This window comes from Rhopalosiphum padi, chromosome 3 (assembly GCF_020882245.1).
Source record: "Rhopalosiphum padi isolate XX-2018 chromosome 3, ASM2088224v1, whole genome shotgun sequence".
NCBI lineage: Eukaryota > Metazoa > Arthropoda > Insecta > Hemiptera > Aphididae > Rhopalosiphum > Rhopalosiphum padi.
In genome coordinates, this window is record NC_083599.1 from 31,501,153 (window position 1) to 31,528,367 (window position 27,215).

The window sequence follows — 27,215 nt, forward strand, 5'->3', positions numbered from 1 at the left end:
AAACTTAAAAGAAGTACCTATGCCAGTCTCTCCTAAAGTGTATAAGATATAAAAACTTCAAATGTTACCTATGTTGACGTGTAAGGTGTTTAGTGTATACCTTTGATAGCATGATATGAGGTAATATACACCTATTGTAATATATATTATTATGTGCTTGTGAGCCAATTACATTTAATAAGAAAAATGACATATGAGGTTGCTATATGGAATATGCAAAATTAGTATTAGTTGAGGTCGGAGAAAACAATGAGCTAACTACTTAACTTGGAAAAATTATGACTTATGACATGCCATTTGGTGCAATAGTGTTATAGATTGATTAGGTCTTGATTTAATATGTCTTCCACCATAGTGAGATCTTTAATTTGGGCTACTAGTTAGTGCCGCAACTACTGGGTGTGCAAGGTGTGCAATGCACACGGGCCTCCAGCTCTAAGGGGCCTCTACAACTAAAATTGAAAATTGAAAATTAATTGTCTGTTTCGATGTATATATTTTTTTTTTGCGCTACAAATATTTATTGATTTTATGTTTTTCCTTTTAAATTAAATTAATTATAAGCATAAATATTAAGTAGAGGATAAATGTAGTATAGGTACAATTGCCAAGTATCACAATAATAATATTAAGCATTTTATAATGTCTATTATAAAAAAGAAATTGGTTTATACGAGTATCGATAATCGATATATTATATGTATTATACATATATGATATATTGTCTTATGGGCTATGAATTTAATGCTCTAAAAAACTTTAAAAAATGCATTTAAAATGCCAACAATTATAGCATAATGTATAAAATGCACTTATAATGGTTTTTAATTTCATTTCTAATTTCTATATTTATATTGATATTACCGTAGGGATGGAATTTGTATATAAATACATATTTTTACTAAAACATGATACATTAAGTATTGTAAGTGATAAATTCAATTCAAATGATTTGCAATAAAATAAAACATATTTTTACATATTTGGTAAATGTTGACAATTTTGGTGGTTTAGTAGGTAGTATTATTATACAATTATACTTCGATAATAGTACTCGTAAAAATTGTATGTGTATGATGCACATGGGAAATAAGTAGGTATATGAAAGTATTAGTTAAATATTAATAACTTGATTATTTAGTTTATCTTATTTGTTACTGTTCGATAATTATACATTTATGATTTTAGATTATACTTTATATTCACAATTATTATTAGACAAAATATATTTATGAATTTTACATAAAATGTATTTAATTTACGAAAATTAAATAGAAATGTTTTTTTTTTATGTTATTAGTTATATTTTATTCTGTTTAATTATTAATTATAAATACTATATTATGAAGTCTACAAAATATCATGCATGTGCTTAATCTAGACATAACATTATTTAAATTGGTTCTGGTTTGAAAAAAGTTTCAAATTAATACTATAATAATTAGGGCTGGGATTTTACTATCCTTAAAAATCAAAAAAAAATGACCTTAAAAACTCAAAAAATGCATTAAAAAAATGCCTTGAAAATTTATTTAAAATAGCATAAAATTTTAAAAAATTACATTACATATACATAAATATTTTATTTTACTTCATATATTCATAATATAATAATAAATAAATAATTATTCTTTATTGTTACACTGAATCACAAGAGCGTGCTTCAGGTTTTCAAATAGAAATGCTCTACTGTTGTCCGCCAATAAGTTTTTATAGATAAAAAAGCTCTTTTTCATATATTGTTAGCATATAAATATTTTATATTATAAATCTATAATCTATAATCTTTAATTTTTAATTCATAAACACCAAATATGACTTAAAAAATTAGAAAAATTACCTAAAAATCAAAAATTGTCAAAAAATGCAAAATAAAATTTCTTATTTCAATTTAAAAATACCTAAAACATTTTTGTAAAAATACGAGGATCGTACAGAAAGCTTCAGAAAAAAATACTAAGTGCATCGAAATCCCAGCCCTAATTAATAACTATATAAATATATAATGTAGGGTAAACTTCTTGTCTAATTAGTATAATGTACGTATAATAACAAAAATTATTCCATACAAGTTAAAATACTAAAAAAGTACTGATTAATTGCCGTAGTAATAGAAAAAACAAGTAAAAACAATAATATTAATTTAGGGCCTCCAAATAAATTTTGCACACGGGCCTTTTGAGTTAATAGTTACGGCACTGAGTGAGTGAGTACCTACTAGTGCAATGTCGTCAGAGTTCATAAATTTTCTTGAAATTGTATTAACTATATTATCGTCTATATCGGATTGGTACACGTTAAACAAAATCAGTGATAGCACACAACCCTGGGAGAGACTATTTTATAGGTAGATACCTACTTGTATTGCCATTTAGAAATACATTGTATTTTCTGTTGAACAACAAGATTTCTATTAAGTAAAGCGTGTTTTTGAACCTTATAATTTTCGAAAACTTTAGCATCAGATCTCTTTTCCATACTGTATCGCAAGCAGAGGATAAGTCAAGGAAGACGGCGCCAGACCTATTCTTGTGTTGTACGCCATTCTCAATGTATGTTGTGAGCGCCTAGTACTTGATCACAACATGCTCGGTTATTCTTGAATACGGCTTATTCTATGGGTAGTACATTTTCTAGTATGGGTTGTATCCTTTTAAGTTTGAGTCTCTCGGAAATTTTATATAGGTACGGCGGGCAGTAGTGAAATCGGCCTATAACTACTTTGTTCATTTGCTGGTTTATCAGGTTTTATAATTATATTATTATAGAGTAATAAAGAAACAATAAAATAAATGTAATGGATAAAAAAAGCTAGTTTTATTTTTTGTAACTGCTTTTCTAAATTCGATTAGTGAGTAGACAAAGTGAGTATAGTCGGTACAATGAGTAAAAGTACTACGATTACTATGGTTAGTTGAGATGTACCTAATTACTAAAATATATCAAATAATATTATGAGTTTGTAGAGTTATGAAAAATAGAGTGTTGAAAATACTAAGTAGATTAATGAAAACTTATTATTGAAAAGGTATTTTATCACTAGTAGATAACAGTGGAGGTACCTCCACCACGACTGGCGCGTACCTACAGGAGTGTGAACAATATAAGAGAAGTGATTACAGACCAAATACTTGTAGGATGTCAGCTATCGTTAAATGATTGCACTGAGAACAATAATTTTGTTTATATAAAAACGAATTCTAACCTATGGAGAAAAAAAAACTTAATAGGTACATAAAAATCTAATTCATCCAGTGAATGAGTGAAAAGAAGTAAATCGAATATTGAAGTAATCTATAAATGGTGTTTAAACTTTACATCGCACACATAATATTATAGTAAGTTAAAATAATTATGATTTGTGTAGGTATTTGTGTATTCTTATTATATTGTATCATGTGCGTTGTTGTACAGGTGAACTCTGATTCTTTAGCACCATAGTTTGTGCTTTCTATTGTCGTCGACGTAGGAATTGAACCAGGTAATACAAGAAAGTTCTCACTTACAGTTAATTATTGATTTATTTCTTAGTTTAAATTTGATAATTTAACATAAACTAAATTGAAATGTTATCAATGAAAGTTTATGAAAGAAATTATGTAATAGTTAAACCGTTTTTATAAATTGTAATCTCTTTAAAGCAGTGTTGGGTTACCCTACAGGCAAAGTAATCAGGTGATTGGAGCGGCAAATTTGGTACACTTAAATAAAATATATTTACCTATAATATAATATTAAAACTTGAGACGGTGGCTAATGTCTTGCTTGTAGGCGGCAAATAGCTTAATCCGCCACTGCTTTAAAGTATTCTACACTGTTAATCATACCTTGATCTTTTCGATCTCAATGGTGCAATATAAATTTAAAATACAATTCAATAGGAATTTAAGATCATATATCTTTCAAAATCTAATGAAAAAAATAATTTAAGACAGTATGGTTTTAGTAGTTTTACCCATAGGCGCCGCCAGGAATTTTATCAGGGGGGTGCATCGTGCAAGTAGGAAGTATACGCTAATTATTTTAGTTTTTTTTTCAACGGCTACAATGTAACGCGGGCTAGTGGCTACGATTAGAAAATCCGATAATGACAAAAGTAGCCTATATCCTACACGACAACTCGTAAGCTTATCAGATGCGATAAAAGTGACCAATTTATATATTGAATATATACGTGACAACTGACATGTCCTAATGTCCTATACATTGACACTATATGATAGAAAATCATTGAAAAAAGCAAAAAAAAATCACTTTCAAATGTTAGTACCAAGCCCTGATGATGATGGATTGTCCGGATTGTGTATGATGAGTGTACATAGAAAGAGACTAGAAGAGAATACCAATTTCATTGAAAATCCAATTGAAGAATTTGGAAAAAACATAGACGTTTACAATTATTATTTAAAAAATAAGTATTATAATACATAATATAAATAATAATTATGCAAAATAAAATATTTTCAATACCATTCAATTTTTTTAATTTAATTAAATTTTTTATAAAGCCAGGGGGTGCAAGTGCCCCCCCCCCCTCGCGGCGCCCATGCTTTTACCCATATGATTATTCATGTATTGGACGAAATGACCGCAATATTATGGTTAATGGGTATCAGACTGGTTTTATATTTTCTCATGCATGATTTTAGCAATACATTTCTAATCATATTTAATTAATTGTTATGATGGTTTAAAAAATATGTTAGTCTTAATTATCTTGGTTGGAAAATTATTAATTGATAAATAAGACTTTAAATAATTGTGATTATTTTAAACATAGCCTGACTAAAGACAGGTTAATAATATTAAGTAATGAATTAATAGTTAATACATTTTACTTTAAAAGTTAAAACATAATGTGAATAATTCAAACATTGCTCAGGTAAAAATAAGTTAGTTAACCATATTTAACTACTAATACCACTTGTTCACACACTTACACATACTTTTTATGTAATTACTAATTAACCAACTTGTTAACATTTCATCCTATAATTCTTTCTTATTAACTTAAGTAGTTAAGGAAATTACATAGTTGTATCTACTAAATTATTAAATTGAGAAATATATATTTATTATTTTCTAAAATTAATATTGATAAACACAGCATGAATTGAAAAAAAATATCAAAATGTTTTTAAATGTTGACCTTAAATTATGTTTAATTCAATTTAGATTCTGAGCAGAACAATAAATGTTTTAATAATTTTACAATGATGTGTGTTTTCTATTTTATGTTTTTTGTTTCTGTTAACAAATTAGGTCTAATTGGTATTTTGGAAGGGTCAGAAGTGAAATATTTCTAGCATTTTTTAAAATGGTTGGAAAAATAATACAATAAAGAAAAATAAGAATTTTTACAAAACAACCAAGTTTAAAAAAAATGTTTTTTTTTTTTACTGTAACTCCAAAAAAGTTTAGTTACTTAAATTTCTTGTCATATGTTAATGTTAGCATTTCTAATATAAGTATAATTTTCAAAATATTTTGACTCTTTTAAGCTATTCGTGGATATTAGAATTGTTTTATTATTTTTAGTTATTTTATAAATATTGATAATATTTAAGCATAACTTTTTTTCTGGATATTTGTAGTTGTAGTTTAATTTTGAATAAAATTATGTACTTATAAAATTAATAAATATATAAATTATTTTATTATAATTTAATGTTTTATGGGGATCTAAAATTTTAAGTATGATATAAATTTTACTATACACAATGACATCTTCAAATTATATTATTATTTTTTAGATATTTTCTATGTATACTGTTAAAATGTTCACATTATTTTTCAGTTACCTAATTGATTTTTTCAATGTATTTAATCAATGGTTAGCTGGTATTGACTTAAAATTATAATCTTCTTTTTGATAATTTAAAGTTTATATTTATATATTTGAATTACACCGAATTACACTAAGTATATAAACTATGATACATAACATAAATATGAATTACTTTTTCTTTTTTAAGCCATAGCTTCTGGAGACAAACCATTTCTACATAATGGTTATAAAAGAGTACACAAAAAAAAATAAGTTTTATATGAACTACTTACACACTGTTCTTGTTGTAATTAACAGACCGATAAACTAATAAATTGCATTAGTTGTAATAGATTTATCATAATGATTAATGACTGTCATATTCCTTTAATAGATCAGGAGCTTACACCTAACAATTACTTAAAATTTATAAGTATTTTTTTTTTTTATGATTATTGTACTTTACCTTTCATAGTCCATCAATGAAAACGTGAAAATATACAGTATACTCTTTGCTGAAAAATTAAATTACATTTAAATATCTAACTAAAAAAGGATATCACAGCTTAGTAGCGTAGTTGGAGCTCAATCAAGGGGGGGGGGGGCTATTTAAAAATTATAATACACCACAAAATATTGTGAGGCATTCAAAATCTTCTATTATATATTTTTAACTGTACATTAATCCATTAATGTATTGTTTAACTAATTGCTTACCATTTATTTGCTGTTAAAAAAAAAATGTATGCTAATATACATATTATACTTAAATCCTAAAGTCAAGTAACACTCCTACCATGGTCAATGCAGTCGAGTCCTTGATTGGTTATATTAAAACAAAATTAAGAAATACATTTAGGTACCTATATAAATATATAAATTGTACAACAAATCAGAAAAAAAAATATTTACAACAATTTTCATAGTAATATAGATCTATTTTTTACTCTTGAAAATTGATCTATGATTGGTTCAATATCTCTATGGATATTTAATAAAGCCAAACCAGATAGTCGTTCCTCACCCATCTTTGTTCTTAACCAATATTTGGAATATGTTGAGTCTATCTATAAGTCTATCTTAATTGGATACTCTTCTTTTTGATAATTTGAAGTTTGTATTTATATATTTAAATTATACGATTTATGTAAATTAGGATACATAACATAAATAAAAATTATTTTCTCTTTTACAAGCCATAGCTTCTGGAGGCAAACCATCTATATATATTTTTTTTAAAGAGTACAAATTACAAAAAATAAGTTTTTTAATTTGAAAAAATGTTCTACTCTAAAAATAGTTGCAGTACTATGATATTTACAGAATGTCAGAAATAATAACTTTTTCCCATTTATATCTATGAAACATTAACGGAAATTTTATATCTGATTGCTTAATTATTTTGAAATTCAATATTGTCAATAGTGATGATAAATATAGTAGGTATAAAAATAATATATTTTAGATAACCCTCGCAATGTACATATACCATATAACTCTTGTTTCGGACTTCAGCGCTTAATAATGAATTCAAAGAAGAAGTTTTGATTTGCATATTAAATTGTTTTTAAGAATAATTTTTAAAAAGTCAAGTTATATTGGTACAGAATTTTCATTAAAAATAAAACTAATTATATGAATATAATATGAACTAAGAGTTCATTTGAGTAAAAATTTAATAATTGAGTAAATATTTTGCATTTCAGGTTTAAAATGATGAATTCAGACAATGTTAACAATGAAAATGTCGACCTTTGGTCAATAGATAAATGTATATTTTGTAAAGGACAAATAGGGGAAAATTCAAAAATCCTAAATTGTCTTCATGGAATTTGTGAGAATTGCATATCAAGTGATGGAACTGATTCAAGTAAAATTAACTTAAAGTTTTATTAAATAATCATATAGAATTTTTGAAAATGTATTAAATTTGAAAATTATATGAAAACCTAGATATACAGTGTAAATGCGGAATTGTGACTAATGGTGAACTCATTAATTACCCAATTGTGGTACCAAATGTATCACAAGCTAAAATATGTTGTGCACAATATTGTGACGAAGTAGCAAAAAAAATCTGTATGTCTTGCAATAAGTTATATTGCAAACCATGTTCAACGGTAACCTTAAATTTGTTTGCATATTTATTTTTTAATTTAAAATATGTTATTTGGTTTATAGATACATCTAAATAACAATAAGGATCATAAACCTATCCTAATGATGACTTATCCATTGAAAGAAGAATTTATTGCTTGCCCGCATTGTACTGAAGTAAGTTATAGGTATTTTAAATAAATTAAAAAGTATTGTATTATTAAATGAAATGATAAAAAAAAAAGTGTGAAAGTGGGTACTGCTGTACAGTAGGTACAGTGGGTCATAAGAATTAAATAATATATATGATTATACACAAAAAATGATTCTGAGCTAAGGCAGTTTATGAACCTATAATAATATTACCACGAATTATGAATATTTCATATTATATTTTTTGATATTATTAATACAGTAAATATTTTAATATTTGTAATACAGAACATATAATACATATTTGTTGTCAAAAAAAGAAAATCTTTGTAAAATAAATCAATTTATTGATCCTCTCAGATCTAAAATACAATTTGAGATGAAATTTTAAAACAATCAAGTTATAATTATATTTTAACTAAATTTTTATTACTGTTTTATGTGTATATATATTTTACTTAGTTTGTTGATTGGTAGATATTTTTTACGATACATATTATCATTATTTTGTTTTAGAAATGTGTAGAAGTTTATTGCACTAAATGCTCAAAAATGATTTGTTCTCTTTGTCATTTAAACTATCACCGGAAACATAATTTTAAAATTCTTAAAAATATGGCTACTCAAATCAAGTTAAAAATTAATATGGATCTACTTGAATTAAGGTATGGTATGAAGAAATATCAAAAATGTTTCATATTAAGGACTAATTAGTCCTTACACTGCAATTGACGTACTAATATATTATGTGTAAATATATCGTTATCTGCTAACGGCGAGTATGTTTCTCTGTCTGCCAAATAAAACAAGTTTTGAGATTATACAGAAAAAAAAATATCATTTTAATTTTGATAGAGACCATATTCATATTAAATTTTAATTATTTCTAGTGTTTAACAGTGTCATTACTAGGTGAATTTAAAATTTGAAATTCAAGTTAATATAATTTTTTTTTAATTCCAAATTATGGTTTAATGTATTAAATTTATCATTAAATATAAAAGAAATATCTCAAATTTATTCAGCAGATAGGTATTTTAGGAAATAAAAACTTGTTGAAAATATTATAGTTTATAAAATCTAAAAACTATTTTTATTTTGCAGAAAAAATAACAATATTTTAAATTCTTTGATGCAAAGATCAGATCATAATATTGAGATATTTAAGTGTCAGATGGATCAAATTAATGAAAATATTGATGAAGCCATGAATCTGTAAGTTATAAGTAGGATTTTATGAACTAAAAAGTATCAAAATATGTTATATAATATACAGTAAAAATCGTAAAATTATGCAAGAAATATGTAAGTAAATTTTAATTATTTACATGATAATTCTTCACAATATTAATAGAAATATTAATATTACTACTATATAAATATTGTAAAAAAAAGTAGGTACTATGAACTTATAAATTAATAGATTTTTTTATATTTTATTTATTATTAATAATAAATAGCATTCCTAATTTTTCTTCATCAGTGACGTTTTCTATCAACATATTTTTGAATACAGATAATGATCGTTTGACATCAACTAAAGAAGTTAGGGCATAATTTAAGTAACTATGTTACTTAGTCAAGTTAAATAGCAATTTTTAGAATTTTTCCTTTTATTTCATCAATTATTGAAATGCTTTTATTTAATTTATACCTATTTTTAAAATGTTGCTTTAATTCAATGCAATAAATATTTGAATTTCATAAAAATATGCAACACCATTAAATAATATATAGAAATATGCAAAAAAAAAAAATCATCAGTAATTTCAAATTATTATGGTTATTAAATATAACTGAAAAAAAATCCAAAAATGTGAAAAGGAAAATTATGCAATTACATAAAAATCAGCGCTTAAGTTATATAATAAAATCAAAATAATTGTATTTATTGTCTTGTTGCAGATTACATGAAGAAATTAATAAACGTTCACTTGAATTAAAAAAGTCACTTGAAGACAATTTCATAGATGCTGTTCAGAAAATTAATATGAATAAGATGGTCCTTAATGATTTTAAAAAAGAAAATGAATATTATTATAATTTAACAAGTTCTGTTATCAACAATAGTAAAACATTTGAATTAATTAAAATTTCAAAGTATGTTAAATAAGTTTAATATACATTTAAGAAGACATGTAACATTCTATATTATATTTTAGTATTGTCATGGATCAAATGATCATTGCGAAGAGACATACTACAAATATGCCTATAGAAATAGCAAGCCGTTATGCTGATTTGGTATATAATTTTGAACAATCCATGAAAGAATGTGTTGAAAGTAAGTTACTATGCAATTGGGTATATTTTTTTTACATAAATTTTTTTTAGATATACAAGGATTTGGAAATATTACTTCTACACCAATTGTTAGTTTGCCAGAATATAAAACAATGGTGAACTTAAATAATGATCATCAAGATCTTCAAAATAATGTAAGGGTTTAAACTTCTTAGAGTATTGCAACAATATTCTTTATTATTTAGTATATTATCATGTAGTTTAGTATATATTTTAACACTTTGACTGCGGCATGGTTTGACCTGAGCGTCCCCTATGTTGAACATTTTTCGTAATAATAGTAGTGAGTATAATAAAAATATAAAAAATGCCCAGAATCTCAAACCAACGCGATTTAAACAATTTCAACTATTTATGTATGCAGTGGCGCAAGAACAAATAGCTTGTTGTATGCTGGTATTATTGGGAGAGTTCAGAAAGTAATACAGGTTGTCGACGCCCGCAGTGAAAGTGTTAATAAAACAAATTAAGCTGATAGTTGTTATCCTATTAATGTAATTTAACACCTCACTGAATTTTAAGATTAAAGAATAACTTTTTAAACAATTACATTTATTTTGTGAGCAATTTTATTGACAAAATAAACAATTTTGTTTTATTATTTAATTTCACTATCAGGTTTTTGACTTTTTCTAATCAAATATTTAATATTATACATATGTAATATACTGTTTAACATATTTATATAATTTTTAGCAGCTTCCCAGTTTAAGTACTATGACACAGGTTCAGACGGAAATTGTAGATAACGAAATGAATGTAGATTCAGGTATAATATTAATCATTCAAAATTTAAATATTAATAATGTTGTTGCTTATGTTAAATACCTATTGTTTAATTTAATTTAAATTTTATATTTAAGATTCTGATAGTTCAGACTGTTCAGAGTATACACCACTTGTATACTGTTCCTGCTGTAATCAATGGAGTGAAAAACTAATAAATTGCATTAATTGTAAGAAGTTTTATCATTATGATTGTCATATTCCTTCAATAGATCAGGAGCTTACACCTAACAAGTATTTTATATTTAAAAGTATATTTTATTTTTATAATTATTGTATCTTACTTTCCATAGTCCATTAATGAAAACATGGAAGTGCACACTTTGTCAAGACATTTCAGACATTAGATTACATGTCAATGTCTTATTGAAAAAAGATGTCACAGCTTATTTTGTTAGTGGTTCTTCTGAAAAAAGAATCATCGAATATATATTAATGGTGTTGTATTGTCAGAATGGAGACAGTGAACACTATCGAGAATGTTTGGATAGAGAGCTTGTAAGATATAATATGGATATAACAATAATTTAAATAAGATAAGAGTTTAGTAAGACATGATTATATGTGTGTTTTAGTATCCATGGTATTATGAAATAGTAAGTGATCCTATATCATTAAATGATATAAAACGGCTTTTCGAATATACTACATTTAATGTATCATTCATCAAACTTCTTAAAGATATAAACAAAGTGTTTACAAATGGAATGTCTTATTATACTGTAAGTATTGTTCAAGTACAATTTTAAATATTAAAGTATTACATTTAAAAAGATGTTAATATTTTACAAATTAAGTGCTGTGAATTTTTATTTTGTAAAATAAAATATAAATTAAGTGATATTAATTTATACATAACATTAACTCAGTGTTAATACTCTGATTATTAAAATTCAATTTTTAAGTTAAAATATGTTATACAATAACTAAGATTGTACACTTTATTGTTCATACTTACTACATAATATGTTTATATTATATTATTGAAATTCATGAATTTGTTGGCATTCTTTTTGATCTTATTTATGATATTTAGTATTCATGTATTTTATTAATATTTCCAATATATCTTTTTAGGAGGGTGATCAATATCATGAATCTGCAAAACAACTTCAGATTACTTTCTTTAGAATGGTTAAACTATGGTTACCCAAAATTGACATAACAATTCTACAAAATCCATAATTCAGTCATGTAGTTGAAAACTAACATTGTTTAATATGTTATATCATCTTGGAGAATATTAAGGTTTTTTTCTTTAAAGATGAATTTTAATCTTTAATAATAATTTTGTTTTTAAAAACTTTATTGAATATTTTAGTTTATTTGGTATTTATTAAAAATGTATAATTGGTTATTTTACTTAATATTTCTTACTTATATTTTAGTTTTATTTATTTTTTATTGAAAATTATTCATCTTAAAATGCACTTTATTTTTTATTATATTTTTTTGATTTGTTGTTACAAATATTTAAATATAATTTTCTATTTCAATTTATAAGTAATCACTTGTGTAAATAGATTTATTATAAAAGTTAATAAACGGAACTCATTGCACCTATATTTAATTGAAGAAACTGTGTCATCAGAGTTTTAGGAGAAGCTAACTAGAACTACTAGAAGAGTAACTTGCCCAACCCTGGATATAAACTCCCAAAGACTTGTGAGTTCCATCAATACAATTAGAAAAATGTTTTATTATAAATGTTTAATTCTAATTAAATAATTTAACAAAATGTATTTATGTCTGCTAATTTAAAGATTTTTAAAATTAAATTTTAAACCACAATTTTTACTAAGGACTTATTTTTATTTTTAGTATTTTATAAAATGCTATATGAATTGTAAATACTATTAATTGTAAATCGTCGAAGTCAATGTATAGAGTGCGTTATTTCTGGATTTCTATATAAATGTCAAAATAATGTGCATTTATCGTATAATATATATATATATATATATTGTATTTATAAATACATCTATATGAATACTCATTGACAATTACAATCTCACTTAAACATAAACATATTTAATTTCACAATAATTATAACATTACCTATATTATTATTCACACGCGTCGTGAACATATTGGTGACATGATTTATAAATATTAACTCTTTCTGTATAGATACTTGTATAATAAGCTATATTTTTCACATTTTGTATGGAATAGTATTCCATCTAAAATAATCAATATTAAGCAAATATTCACATAGCTTGGAATATTGTTTTAAAGTAAATTATTTACCTTAAATCATCATACTTATTATAATTATTTCTCTTGTTTAAATTATAACTTTAATATTAATTAATATTATAATAACATTTTTATATGTAATTAATAACAAAATTTGTAAACAAATAACTAACTACTGGGCTTCCAGATGAATGTACATTCAGTGAAGCCCAGTAATCTTTTTTGATACCAAATAAAATAAAATTTAAATTTAAAAAAATAACATTCCCTTCTAAGTTATATATATTTAGTTGATTGAAATGAATACAAATATAATTATATTACAACTGCAATAATGATTATATTAGATACATAATGCTAATGAAGCACAGAGTTTTACTTATAATATTAAACCAAAACAAATTATGGTATACCAAAGGACTGCATATTTAATGTATACATAAAATTAAAACCAAAATAACCCAAAAATATTGTACTCAATTAGAATTATATGGTCTAATATTCTAGTACCAATATCATTTCCTGGAATAAATATAATTACAATAGTTAGGTATATAAAAACCTTTTTTATGTAGATTCTCTTTTATTTATTTATTCAATATGAAATAAAATATAATAAGAAATAGATTTACAAGTATTTCAAAATAGACCTAATCACAGCAGTCAGCAGCTTAAAAAGCAAAATTTTGCAACATATTTAGTGCACTATAACACTTACATAATACCTAATAAGGGAATATTTTTTTCTATTATAATTACCATTTACCACTCGTTTCACCATTCCAAACGTTTTACCGAAGGTTATTTTAATGTTGGTGTACCTTAAATTTTATAGTTTTTTTACCTGATACAAGTTCAGAATGAAAAACTATAAAATCTACCAACATATTTTTTTTTTATCATGTTACAGTACCGGATCTAAGGGGGATCCAGGATCCATGCTCTGGACGCTTATCATAGAGTGGCGCAAATTTCAAATTTTAAACTCATACTTTTTTATTAAGTATATTTTAATTTTTTTTACAAATTTTATTGAATTTTAACGTTTACTGTACAAAATAATATTATACGATTATATTATACATTATATTATCCCTTTCATTATTAGAGGGGATGTAAGGTTGGTGTTTTGTATTGTAAGGGTGTGTATATGGCCATCTTGGGTGTCAATGTCTGCGAGGGAGTGTACGGAAGGTTCTTCTATTAAGGTTTTTTTCACAGAGGGGTCTTCCACAGAAAGAGGTTGCGACGGTTGCGTAGGTTTGGTAGAAGTTTGGGGAATGATGACATCTATTTTTTTACATGTGCGATTCTCTGTCATCGGTAAATAATACTCTGAAATCGGTCTGGTTGTGATTTAGTGATAAAGGTCCTGTTAGAGTTGGTTTGATAAAAAAAATTGGCAATGGAAGCTTAAGATATGCTCATAATTCATATCCCTCGATATTGATGCTTCGAGGAACGCAATTTCGGAAACAGGGATAATATTGATATATTCAAGCGCGTTGAGTATAATCTAGTTGGGAAATGGGAATAGAGGGACAGACATTGGATATGACTATTTTTTTGGAAGGATTTATGAGTACGTATTTGTATTAACTGATCGTTAACTGTAATAGTTTGAGTAGATTCTAAAAGTGAGTCAAGTATTAAGTAAGCCCCAGCCCCCAACACATTTCCTACATAAATACTAACATAGTATTTATTATAGATCATTCCTGTAATAGGATCCATAATATAATTAAGCTAAATATTAATAATTTACTCATAGCGCCTACACACACAACCAAACTACGGAAAGCCTATAGGTCAGGAAGGCGAAAATAACATGTTTTTTCCGATTCATATAAATTAAGCAAAATTACATGATTTAGTGAATTTATGAATAGTTAGATTATCTAGCGGGCATTCGCCCGCCATTGACAGGACCATATAAATACGAGTAGAGCACCTAGTGTAGTCAGAAGGTAGTCATGACTCTATACTGACTACTTACCTAGCTCGTTATTGTTATGATTATTGTTCGTCGTGTACATATTGTAACAGCCACATCGCCGCGAGTACTTAATATCACTCCCAGTATAGTAGTTTTTTTTGAGTTAGCAGTAAGCTAAAATAATTTGTTTAATACAATAATGTATAACTTACTATTTAAACTGCAATTGTTTGTTTTTTCTCGACAACCTACCTTCCCATCACCACCTCAAGTTCGACAAAGACGTGCGACGTCGTAAAATAGCGTCCTTCACAGCGATCACTACACAGAGCTTGGGCTTTGCTCCCGCCTTAAGGATAACCACAGGGTAGGAATTAACACATGTGCTGTAGGTAGTCGTTAATGTTATTTTATAAAATGTACTTATAAATATATTTCAGATTATTAATATTATGCCCACTGCTATAACCTTCGCTGTAACAGTGTTAGCGGAAAACTTGTAATCATCGCGAATTGCAGGCGCCGAGGGGAAATCGTGGCGTTGCCTCGACGGGCGGATATAACTTATAATATGTTGTCTGTGCGTAGAAGACAAATAATGATTGATGTAGGTATAATGATTATTTTACACAAAAAACATTTTTTTCCGTTCAAATTTATTATCAGGCAAAACAAAAATAATTAATTTAACAAACAAACATTAAATCAAACATAGTAACATATATAATATAAGTACTACAGTGAAATAATAAGTAGGCATATTATATTGGTAGGTAGGTATACATATAATAGGTACATTTAAATAAAAACTTAATAGTAGGTAATAAATGACTTAAACAATACACATGTTAGGCACTAATATAGTTAGGTACGTTAAATTATATCCATTCTAAACACTGTAATAAATAAACTATTAATAAAATATAATTTTAAGGATTTGAAGTTTACCTAATGATAAATCGTTATAACGGTTTTAATTGTTTTTAAATTTTTTTTTGTATGCGAATGGACATTTTATTTGTTCATTTCACATATACAGGGTGAACGATATTAACGGCATTTATAGGCATGTATAATGACAAGGTTTGAACGTTATAAATTATAATTATTATGATAACCATAACTGCAATTACTTATGTATGTATAATATGTAGGTACCTAATTATAATTGTTAATATTATAGTATATGAATTATTATTAAAACGGTCTATTGACAAAATATATCGACACACTGACGAATACGATATCGTATGGATATCGTAATAACGTATAACACATAAATTATATCGACATTACTTATCAGACGATCGATATCAATATTGAGAAAAAACAGATTCACATTAATTCGATGTTGTAACATATAGTAGGTACGAATATAATATTATAATTTTAAAAGAAAAACTAAAAATACGAATTTATCAAAGATATTATATTCATAACAAAATAAATGATGCTAAACGTCGCGATAAGTCTTGTTCATTTCTCAAATTTTTACGAAAAATGGTTCTTGGTTTTTTTTTTTGTTTGTTTAAACACCCTGTAGATATGAATGTAAAAATATCAGTGAACATATTCATATCATGTGTGGTAATATTCAATCGCCAATAAAAATCGTTAGGTAAATCAAATCGTTATTCAAACATTAATAATAAGAACATATAACAATTCAAATTGTAATCATATAGTCATAATTGTATTATTATAAATATATATGCGTTTATTATCAATGTTTTTAATAACAATTGATTACATTTAATAATATATAGTACTTAAATATTTTTATATTTATTAAAATATTATATAATATATAAATAAGAAGTATTATTTTAAAATTATGTACAAATAAAAACATACAGATAGTCTTAAAAGTATAAATTAACATATTATAATCAACAACAAAAATCTAAAACACCTAAAATCGATAAATAGGTTGTATAATATTATATACGACCTTGTCTTATTTGTATGGTACCTATTATAGGTACTGAATGGTCCAGAACTATGTCAACAGAATATTTGGATTGGATCTGATAAATAGGTAACATCGTATAGGAAAAAAATAAATATATTTCGGATTCCCGTTTCTCGGGTTTAATACAATTATTAATATAAGAGGGAGTACCTATTACTTATGGTAGATAGTGACATTTAATTTATTTCCTTTCAATAGATTTTGTATTTTTTTTTTTTTTTAATTCATCATAAAATAGATAATATTATTTAAATAAACAGTATTTCTGTATACACCATAATAATGATCGTAGTTAAATGGCGGTCAACGGGAATATTTAAATAATCGAGAAAAAAAAAATCACTAATTCGTTTATTGAAATTAGCAATAACTATTAATGTTGAAACATCACACGCACGCGGTATGAGAGTTTTACAACGGCAAGTACCTAATTTCTGAACCACTTCTTATCTAATTATGTATTATGTAATAGATATTGTGTATAACTGAATGTTATTCAAATTTGGCACTGTATTTTTTATTATATTAAAAGTCATAATATACGTAGATATTTAATATTTTGATCATTAATAATTAATTACAATATAAATGGTGTTTGCTTGTACAATAATCAATATTAATGGACGGGTGAATAGTTATTTTTGGTCGGATCTAAGATCATTATTGTAAACGCGTGTTACATATAATATTACAGTATAAAAAGAAATGTATTTTTAATGTGTTTTACTACTCAATACTTCCCGTCTCCTTATGTACTTAAAATATTTATTATAGATTTTTAACATATTACATTGAACAATTAATATTATAATAAACAAAAAAGTCCTATATTATATTTGAGAACATCAAGATAATTGGAAAAAACATCAATATAAAGTTTATATTATTATTATTCGATTAAATCTTTATTCAACATTAATTGTAGCGCACATATCCCTCTGAAACGCGCCTCAAATTAAAGCGCAACCAGCACACCGAACATTTTCATTTCGATAATTCGATTAATTTATCAATTATTTACATTTTCATGTTATTACCATTTGTATTTTATAAACCACACAATTCATCAGATATCAACCGGTCACCCATTTTTAAATATATATGTCAGAATATTAGACACCTAAAAGTATAATTTGTGCGCCACTGTATCAACAACAACGATGAAAGGTGCTTAGACCTATGATTAATAAGTGTATTATTAATTATTAATCCACTCAGTTTTTATATTTTTAAATTAAAAACCATATTATTTAAACCTATGTATTAGATAATTAAGTCAAATAAAAGTCTAGTGAATTATTATTATTTTTTTTTTTAACTGACGTTATTTCACAAGACACCAACAAAAACATGAAGTGTTTTCTGGGGTATCACAAGCAAAGGAACAAATGGATCATCATTAGGGGCTAATATAATAATAAATTGTAAAATAAACACTTAATAGATTATATCATATTTATTATACTATACCTACTGAACAAAATAACTATAACTATTTTTTTTTTTTTTTTTTTTATGTATTATTATGTTTTCGAATTTGAATTTAAAAAAAATAAACCTCAAAACTCAACCATCAAAATCGGACGTAATCAGTTAAAATCCCCCTCACTCTCACACCACAAAAAATAAAAAGAAGCCACTATAGATAACTCAAACAAATATGTTCAATAAAAGTGATCATATATTAGAAACCAATTTTTGAATGTATTTGGTGATAATTTTAGATATTTTTATATCTAACCACTTTCTAACCTGCGTCTTATTAGTTTAAAATTTCCCCAATTCTTCTCCCCCCCCCTTGAAAATCAAAACCATATAAGGTTATAATATATAGTATAAAACAATATACTAATACGTTTCAAGTAAATCAATTTGATGTTCTATGATGTAATTGTTTTTTATTCGAGTACATATTATGTCGTAATGACTACGAAACTCGTAATTTGATGTTATGCATATATATTTGAAATGCATCCAACCACAAGGATAACATGCTTTGTTAAGCCAGTGGTGAATTCGTATATAGGTGCTTTTTCGGGCCAAGCAAAGTCCTGCGTACATTTTTATAGAGATATTTTATTACAAATGCCCTCTTTGCCCACCATTGCATCCTATCTGGTGCCGTAGTACCTATATCATATTCACAATTTATAATCTGAAAATACCATATTAGGTATAGTATGTTTATTGGTAACATTTTAATATGTACCATAGAAATCGGAAGTACTAAACTTAAATCAGCTTACATTGAATAAATACATTTGTAATAATTGTTTATGTAATATGTACAAAAAGTAACGTGGTTCATTATATACATTTTTTTTTGAATTTTTTCAAGTTTTAAATTTTTTTTTTTTTGATAGCAAGTAACTTGCATTTCGTTTTTATCAATTTTTAATTTTATAATTTATAAATAGCTGATTTAGTTTAAATGAAGCTGATGATTCGTTAAACACAATATTTTGATATTTTTAAATATTGTTGAAATAATTTATTATTTATCGATATGACGTGTCCATCGCACGACTATGACCCAGAAACAAAAACGTTATGGTAAAGATAAATAATCATTTAACCGTTATAATTGAAATTAGAATGCACTAACCTTGCAATTTATTTTATATTTTGTTGTGCAAACACAGTTTGTATAGTGTTTCAATATTTAATTGAGCATAGCAGAATAATATTTTGATAGATCTCAGCTTATTTTAAATAATAATGTGCTACGTATGTAATCGTAATAAATATCATTTTAAATGTTTAACATGTAATATTCATGTATTAACTTAATCCCACAAGAAATGAAATGTATAGCAATTAAGCCCACTAACTGTTCTAAACAACTTACATTTAACTAATATGAATACAATTTCTTAAATGCCTATTCAATATACAGTTTGTACAATATATAATACATCATATTTTTATACCTAGACAAGTTACAAGTTTAACAGTTAATTGAATTAAAAATAATTAAGATTTAATACCAATTTAAGTCTTGTCAGAAATAGGTTTGATCATCATAGATAATAAATACTTTATAAATAAGTAGGTATTAAAATAATTATTCATTTCTTAGTAGAATTTTGATATTTCTAAAAATGTAAATAGATTTAAAGAAAGTCAATTGGTGAGATTGAAAAATTAAAACTGGAAAAAATAACAATTTAATTAGGTGGGTAGTAATTAAATAAAATTTATATCGCAGGTATAGCTTAAGACGCCCTATAATTGTTCATTTATTAGTAGAATTTTATGATTTCTAAAGATGTTAACAAATTTAAAGAAAGTAAATAAAAGTGATTGAAAAATTGAAACTGGGAAAATTAACAATTTAATTAGTTAGGTAGTAATTAAATAACATTTACATCGCAGGTATAGCTTAAGACGCCCTATTCAGTGAAAAAATTATTTAGTTATAATATTATATACATACACATGCATAAATATGATACATTATGTACACATTATAATATATATATATGCATATCCTATACACGTATAGAGAAATATATACATTCATAGTAACACCTCTCCTACACCACACACATACTATATATAGATATTATTTAGTTTCTAATATACCTATTTTAAAGTGAGCTTATATTTTAAAAAACTAATTTTAAATTGTCTAAAATTTATGAAGAGTACCTCTGATAAATATTTACAACATATAATGCTAATATTTCTAAATTACAAATCTAGGATCTAATTACACGTCAATAGGCAAAAAATTATGGCTAAAATCAAACAGCAATATGGATATTTAATCATTTTTCTCCACATCTGCTGATGATGGTTTGTTATCGTCTTGTATAATTTCATCAGGAAGCGGCATCCTGATGTCACGCATTGTATATTTGGTCTTTGATTCTCTCAGTTTTGCTTCTATAAATTTGCATATATTAACATTATTATATTAGTGGCGGTATATTATGGTTTAATTTTTAAATGACATATTACTAAGGGACATAATACGAGTATATACCACATAATATTGTAACATAAAATATATACATTATACGTATAAAAATTACCTCTAGCTGCTTGGACCTTCCACTTTGTTTTGTTTATGACCAAACAATCGTTCCACGGTTTCTTGATTTTATATAACTTATTGCTAGTTTGGGGATTTTCAACGTTTGTTTCCTGTTTTGATTCTGAAAAAAAAAGTTAATCATTATAGATAATTTTAATTAATTATAATTAATATTCATTTTTTACAGAAGTATGTTAATAAACATATTATATTCGGGAATTTTAAGTATTACACTTGGAGTTTTGTGATTAGGATATAATACATGTATAATTAATGTAATTAAAAATAAGTTGTTAATAATAAGTTATCAATTAAAAACAGATTTTATTAATCGAATAAAAAAAACATTTTTTAATAAAATATGCTTAGTTTTAAAAATATAATTTTATTGATAAAATGTATTTATAATTAATAATAAATTCATATTGAAGCGAAGAATAATTTGCTTATATTTATTTTTAATCACCTATTGAACAGTTTGTGGTATTTATTTAAATATAGTTTTTGATTTAGTCTCTAGCGTTTTTAGAAACACAATCCGAACTATTCATAAGTTTGAATAACAATTTATGATATTTGCTACAAAACAAATTAAACAATATTTTGTTGTAAATATATTTACTCCGTATTTTAAATTAAAACGTCCGATAATAATTATTTAATTGAATAGTACATATAAACATTCTTCAAAAATTATTGACAATTTTTAATTTAAATAAATTAAAATAAATTGAATTTTGATTTTATTTGGGTGATTCAATGTTTTGTTTGCCAATTTTGATAGGCAACAGGGATAAGGATTAATCTAGTAGGTTTTATAATATTGTAGGATGTTATTTTTAACATTTTAAATTTGGTTCAGTGTCATAAGCCGGTAAAATAATTACCTTTATCAGACGTTTCTTCGACTTTTACTGCCGCGCTTATAGAATCCGAGTCATTAGTGTCTTTGGTACTTTCAATATCTTTGGTTTCTTTCGTATCTATGACATCTTTCTTATCATTAGTATCATTTTTAACTTCGACATTTTTGTTGTCTTTTATATCTTTTCTGTCTTCGATACTGCAACTCATTGCTGTGCACGCGATAGCTACGTCTGATTGGTTTGATTTATCTTCTTTTTCGTCATTGTCGTCAACCACAAAATTAGAAATGCTTCGGGGTGGATTAACCAAATTGATTGGACCCAAAATTAATTCCAACATATCGCTACACACTGCCATACTAGGTTCAACGATGAACTCAATAAACCCTAGAAAGTAAAAAATTGTTTTTGTTTATTATATTAATTACTTACTTTAAAAAAAACGAGTTATTATTAGTTATATTTCTAATATTAATTATTGTACTGTTATTTAAAATCAATATTAGAATTCATTTCACATATAATTATGTTGGATGTATTAAAATACCAACCGATTTGTGACTCAGCAATTAGTGTATTATTTCTGTCACATAACGGGCTGAATGGGAGTCCCAACTTTTTCTCCATGTCTCCCTGTAAAAAGAACTCCTCCAACAATTGGCTTGTCCATCTATAGTGCAAATCCCATTCTTTGGCTGGATGTGATATATCAGCACAATGTAATACCATCGACATTGCTTTGGATTTGTCGATTCTGAAAGTAACAATAAAAAAAAAATTGCATTACATTTATGGAAACTCACTAATAAATTAATTGTCAAATAGTTATGCGATGGAAACTATTATTGTATTATGAAAATATATGTATTATTTATATTTTAATCAAAGTAAAATGAATATAAATATCAAAAATATCAGTAAGTACTCTCAGGGAGTTTATCAAATAGTTATTTAATTGTGTAAAATCTTATGTACGATAATGTTATGAAAATCTTTTGGTTTTAAATGATCGCAGCAAACGAATTGCGTCCCAAGATCCCTTTTTTGCGTCCCGATAATATTTAAAAACTACACTAATTGCATTCGATAAAATTTATATGACTATATTAATTGTATCTGATGTTGATGTTGAAGTCGATACGTCATAATAACCTAACCTATGAATTAGGCTTGATGGATTATCATAAAGATCATCTATTGCCGTGTGTTTTAAATACGGTATTGGTTAATTTTTGTTTATTTAATATTTCAACAGAATAACTTACATAGTTATATACTTACTAGCATATTTAATTTTTATTATTTAACTTAATGTGTGACTTACATGTTTTTTATAACACATCTAACGCTTTACATAATTTTTAAATAATGTTTGAAAACAAAACAGTGCGATAGCGATAGTTAATGGCACACAATCAAAACACATAATAACCACCGTATACATTTATTTCATAAGTTTCAAAGTATTATAATAGTCATAATACTCATATTGTCATATTGATTATTGATTTAAATAGTCATATATAATGATATCAGGTAATTGGGACGCAATTATTAAAGCTGTAAAAAACCGGAATGCAATTCGTATATGTCACTTATTGCATTTTTATATCTGTAGGGATGCAAATATGTAATATGTATGTAACAAAAATATACTTAGTACTTACGTTGGCTCTGGCGATGCTAAAAGACTCTTCATAGTTTTCAATTGTTGAAAATGGAAACTCATATCAGTTGCCAATACCATATCTATGACAAGTGTACGGAATTCACGGAATTCTTCTTTGGTAAGATTTTGTAATATGTTACAGTCCTCATCTTTTAATATTCTATAAAAATATAAAAATATAACCTATTAAATTTATTATTTTAATTAAACTATTTGAATACATTATAAGTAAAATATAAATATTTTTAAATTAAAAAAAAATAGTTATATAATATTGTATAAACGTGTTTTTAAATTCATTGGTATTATGATTTAATATTTTAACAATATAATTATTTAAACAGCTGGCAAAACATTGATATTGACTTTTTTTTTATACATATAATATTCATTATAATAAAATAATGCAATTACATAAAAATGTATTTAATTTAGTTTAATATTATTCCATCCACATTTATTTACACTTATGTAGCTAACCTGAATGTGGAACTGATATGATAATTTTCCAATACAGCACGATCATTATACAATAAGGCAATCTCCGTGCCAGACATAACATGGAAGTTATTTGTTGTTCCAGTGTGTTCAAAGTCGTGTGTAATAGCAGCAATTAACATTGCGAATATTTCCAAATCACTTAGCCAATTCTACAAAACAAAAAAACAATTAAGTACTGTTAAAGTATCATAATATATTATTTCTATTACAAAAATTGATTTTATACGCTTCAATGGTAAATTATTTCACTTTATTAATAAAAAGTATATACAATTAAACTTATAAAAATTCTAAATTATTATTAGGTATTATATATTTATATGTATTTAAATTATAGTGAAAAATCGTTCATTGGACACAAAAACAATATTAGTTTTTATTTTAGTAAAACGTAAGACAAAATATATTGTTCATATAAGTAAGCAGATAAAATAGTAGACTTATTTTAAAATTCAATTTTATGGTTACATTGACAAGTTAAATATTAGAAACAAACTTATATTCAGTAAAAAAAATAAAAATCAGGATAGACGAAATTTTGGAATAATTAAGAAAAGGAGAAACATTAAGAGAACAGGGTGGTAAATTTTGTAAAAGAAGAAAATAAATAAGGTAGGTAAAAATGTAAAATATATTCTAAACTAATAAATAAAATAATGAAAAGACATTTTTGCACTGGTGACTTCCATGATAGTTTGGAGACAAAATCCCTACAAGCCTTTATTTATTTAATAGGTAACACTGCACAACAATCATAATATAGTGTTTTGTTTTATTTATAATATTACCATTAGTCCAGTTTGACAAAGCATATAATGCACAGTTTGTGCGACATCAGCACCATGTAAATTGTTATGGTACGGATTTTTATGTCTTGAATAGCCTTCTTCAATTCTGCATAAAAAGTTCTCCATGACTACCGATGGAACCTAATGCAAATCAAACAAATTAAATACCAATATAATGTTTAAATAGATTTTTAAAATTTCTTTCTTTAATTATTTAAGTTTGAGAGTTTGTTTTTTTAATTTTTTCATACAAAATTTAAACACTATTTTTGGTATCAATACTATTCAACTATACATTGATGAATATATTAATTAATTTAATCAGCGAAAATTACATGATATTTAATTAAATATTTTAATAATAGTAATTTATTGATCATTTTATTGAAGTAATTTTTTTTTGGGAAGTTTTAAGAGTATTAATTTATTTGGTGTTTTTGATTTCATTATGCCTAAGCCAGAATCATTAGTTTCGAAAAAACTATAAATTATTTTATATAAAATATATAAAGTTTTTAAATTCTAAGTCAATTTGATAAAAAAAATTCAGATTCTAAGCGGATTAACGAGTATATTGGTTTTCAATTATATGTTTTTATTTTTATGTCTTTCATTAGCTTTTGAAGTAATAAAAATTCTTCAATGTTCAATATTGAGAGAAGCTTTTGGTAGAAAATTGTAAATAGTTATTACTCAGGGGATCAAAAGTAAATTTTTTCAAATTAATCCGTAATCACTAAAATAAATTACGAAAAAAACAGAAATATTTACATAAACCAAGTTTTTAAATAAATCGATTTTTGCTGCAATTCAAAAATAAATAGCAGTAGACATTCAACATATTTTTACAATCGTTTAAAATTTAAAATTGTGTAAATTAAAATAAAAAAATAAGCTACATGAATTATATTATATAGGTAATACAAGGTTTTTCATAAGTTGTTTTTATATCAATTCTAAAAATACCAAAGAATAAAAAATGTTATCTTTTTCTAAGATTAATCGAATATATTCTGTCATTTTTTTTTAACACTATAGATAGGTACCAATATATGTTCAATGTCAGCCTTCCAATTGCTGAGCCTCATAATATCATCTTTATACTACTTTCGAGAATAAAACAATTTTTTTGATAATTATACGGCCCGTATCATACGGGTAGTTTAAATTGGATATTTGAAAAAATTACATGTAAAAAGATATTTGTTTAAACAGTATCTCGAAATAAAGGACTTGAAAAAAAAACATAAGTAAAAAAATAGTCGAGAAATATTTAATATACAAAAATATGTGTCTACCTATAAAAAATTGATATATTTACTCATAAACATAACCACTACGTATTTTATTATTTTAAAATAAATAAATAAAAAAAAAATATAGCAAAATATATGAAAAATATTCCCATTGTTTACAGTTCAAAACTAAACCATAAATGTGTTATGCAACTATTGTAAATTTATGACGTTAGAAAATATCAAATAAGTTAAAATAAAAATAATAAACTATATCAATAGTTGTGGATGCATTCACATTTGTTAATAAGTGTGTTATCGTCGTATCTAAAACTATTGTGTACAAATTGTAAATATTTAAATGTTATTAGATGCCTTACTGATGATAAATTTGAATAATACAATTTATTTTTCTTTTGTGTATTGTTTTTAAGTAAAACAAATTTTCTGTATTAGCCAATCACTTGAAACTTATCAGGTATTTTTTTCAGTAATAGGTACGTGCATAGGCGTAACTAGTTCTTAAAGTTAAGGGGGGGAGGACTAAATTCCTAAAAATGTTTTATAGAAATTTTTTTAATTTAACTATTATTTATTGTTTCTATTGGTGTTTACAACTGATTTGAAGATTATTCGTTTATATGAAATATTACATTATTGTAGGTAAAAATAAAGTTAATACTAATATGTTTATATGCAAATATATTTAACCAACAATTCTGGGGGGGCTGAAGACCCCCCCCCTAGTTACGCCTATGGGTACGTGTAATACAAAATGTGATATGAAACGGGGAATTTGTATTAAAACCATTCTAATAATATAGGTAATAGTATTATTATTGTGATTCGAATTAAATTCTATAAAACACACACACATTAAAATAGTTTTGAATTTATAATCAT

At 25.1% G+C, this 27,215-nt stretch overlaps 2 protein-coding genes across 4 annotated transcripts in view; one reads left to right on the forward strand and one right to left on the reverse strand.

Annotated features, from left to right (window-relative positions):
• Positions 1-3,104: 3,104 nt before the first annotated feature.
• LOC132927439 (transcription intermediary factor 1-alpha-like) lies at positions 3,105-12,904 on the forward strand. 2 transcript variants are annotated; one of them, XM_060991968.1, is made up of 15 exons: positions 3,105-3,338; positions 3,415-3,481; positions 7,474-7,637; positions 7,721-7,887; positions 7,949-8,041; positions 8,534-8,682; positions 9,122-9,232; positions 9,923-10,117; positions 10,180-10,301; positions 10,352-10,455; positions 11,018-11,090; positions 11,185-11,341; positions 11,401-11,605; positions 11,683-11,829; positions 12,185-12,904. In XM_060991968.1, the coding sequence occupies exons 3-15, from the start codon at positions 7,481-7,483 to the stop codon at positions 12,290-12,292; spliced, it is 1,788 nt and encodes a 595-aa protein (XP_060847951.1). In that variant the 5' UTR covers positions 3,105-3,338; positions 3,415-3,481; positions 7,474-7,480; the 3' UTR covers positions 12,293-12,904. The 2 variants fall into 2 exon arrangements, with proteins under 2 accessions (XP_060847951.1, XP_060847952.1); XM_060991969.1 differs by having other exon boundaries at positions 11,021-11,090.
• A 7,896-nt stretch (positions 12,905-20,800) lies between these two features.
• LOC132924210 (dual specificity calcium/calmodulin-dependent 3',5'-cyclic nucleotide phosphodiesterase 1-like) overlaps positions 20,801-27,215 on the reverse strand; it is a 175,071-nt gene continuing 168,656 nt past the window's right edge. For both annotated transcript variants that reach the window (XM_060988379.1, XM_060988378.1), the window contains 7 exons: positions 25,078-25,218; positions 24,269-24,438; positions 23,787-23,948; positions 22,671-22,873; positions 22,141-22,506; positions 21,252-21,374; positions 20,801-21,102 (listed from right to left, as the gene is read on the reverse strand). In XM_060988379.1, coding sequence (XP_060844362.1) covers positions 20,981-21,102; positions 21,252-21,374; positions 22,141-22,506; positions 22,671-22,873; positions 23,787-23,948; positions 24,269-24,438; positions 25,078-25,218 — 1,287 coding nt within the window. In that variant the 3' untranslated portion in view covers positions 20,801-20,980. The remainder of the gene's footprint in view (positions 21,103-21,251; positions 21,375-22,140; positions 22,507-22,670; positions 22,874-23,786; positions 23,949-24,268; positions 24,439-25,077; positions 25,219-27,215) is intronic.

Excerpts from the sequence above, each read along its gene's own strand:
- LOC132927439 (XM_060991968.1), top strand. The coding sequence starts at position 7,481 with ATGATGAATTCAGACAATGTTAACAATGAAAATGTCGACCTTTGGTCA. Across the intron at positions 10,456-11,017 it reads ATCAAGATCTTCAAAATAAT|CAGCTTCCCAGTTTAAGTAC; the intron begins GTAAGGGTTTAA and ends TATAATTTTTAG. Across the intron at positions 11,091-11,184 it reads CGAAATGAATGTAGATTCAG|ATTCTGATAGTTCAGACTGT; the intron begins GTATAATATTAA and ends TTTATATTTAAG.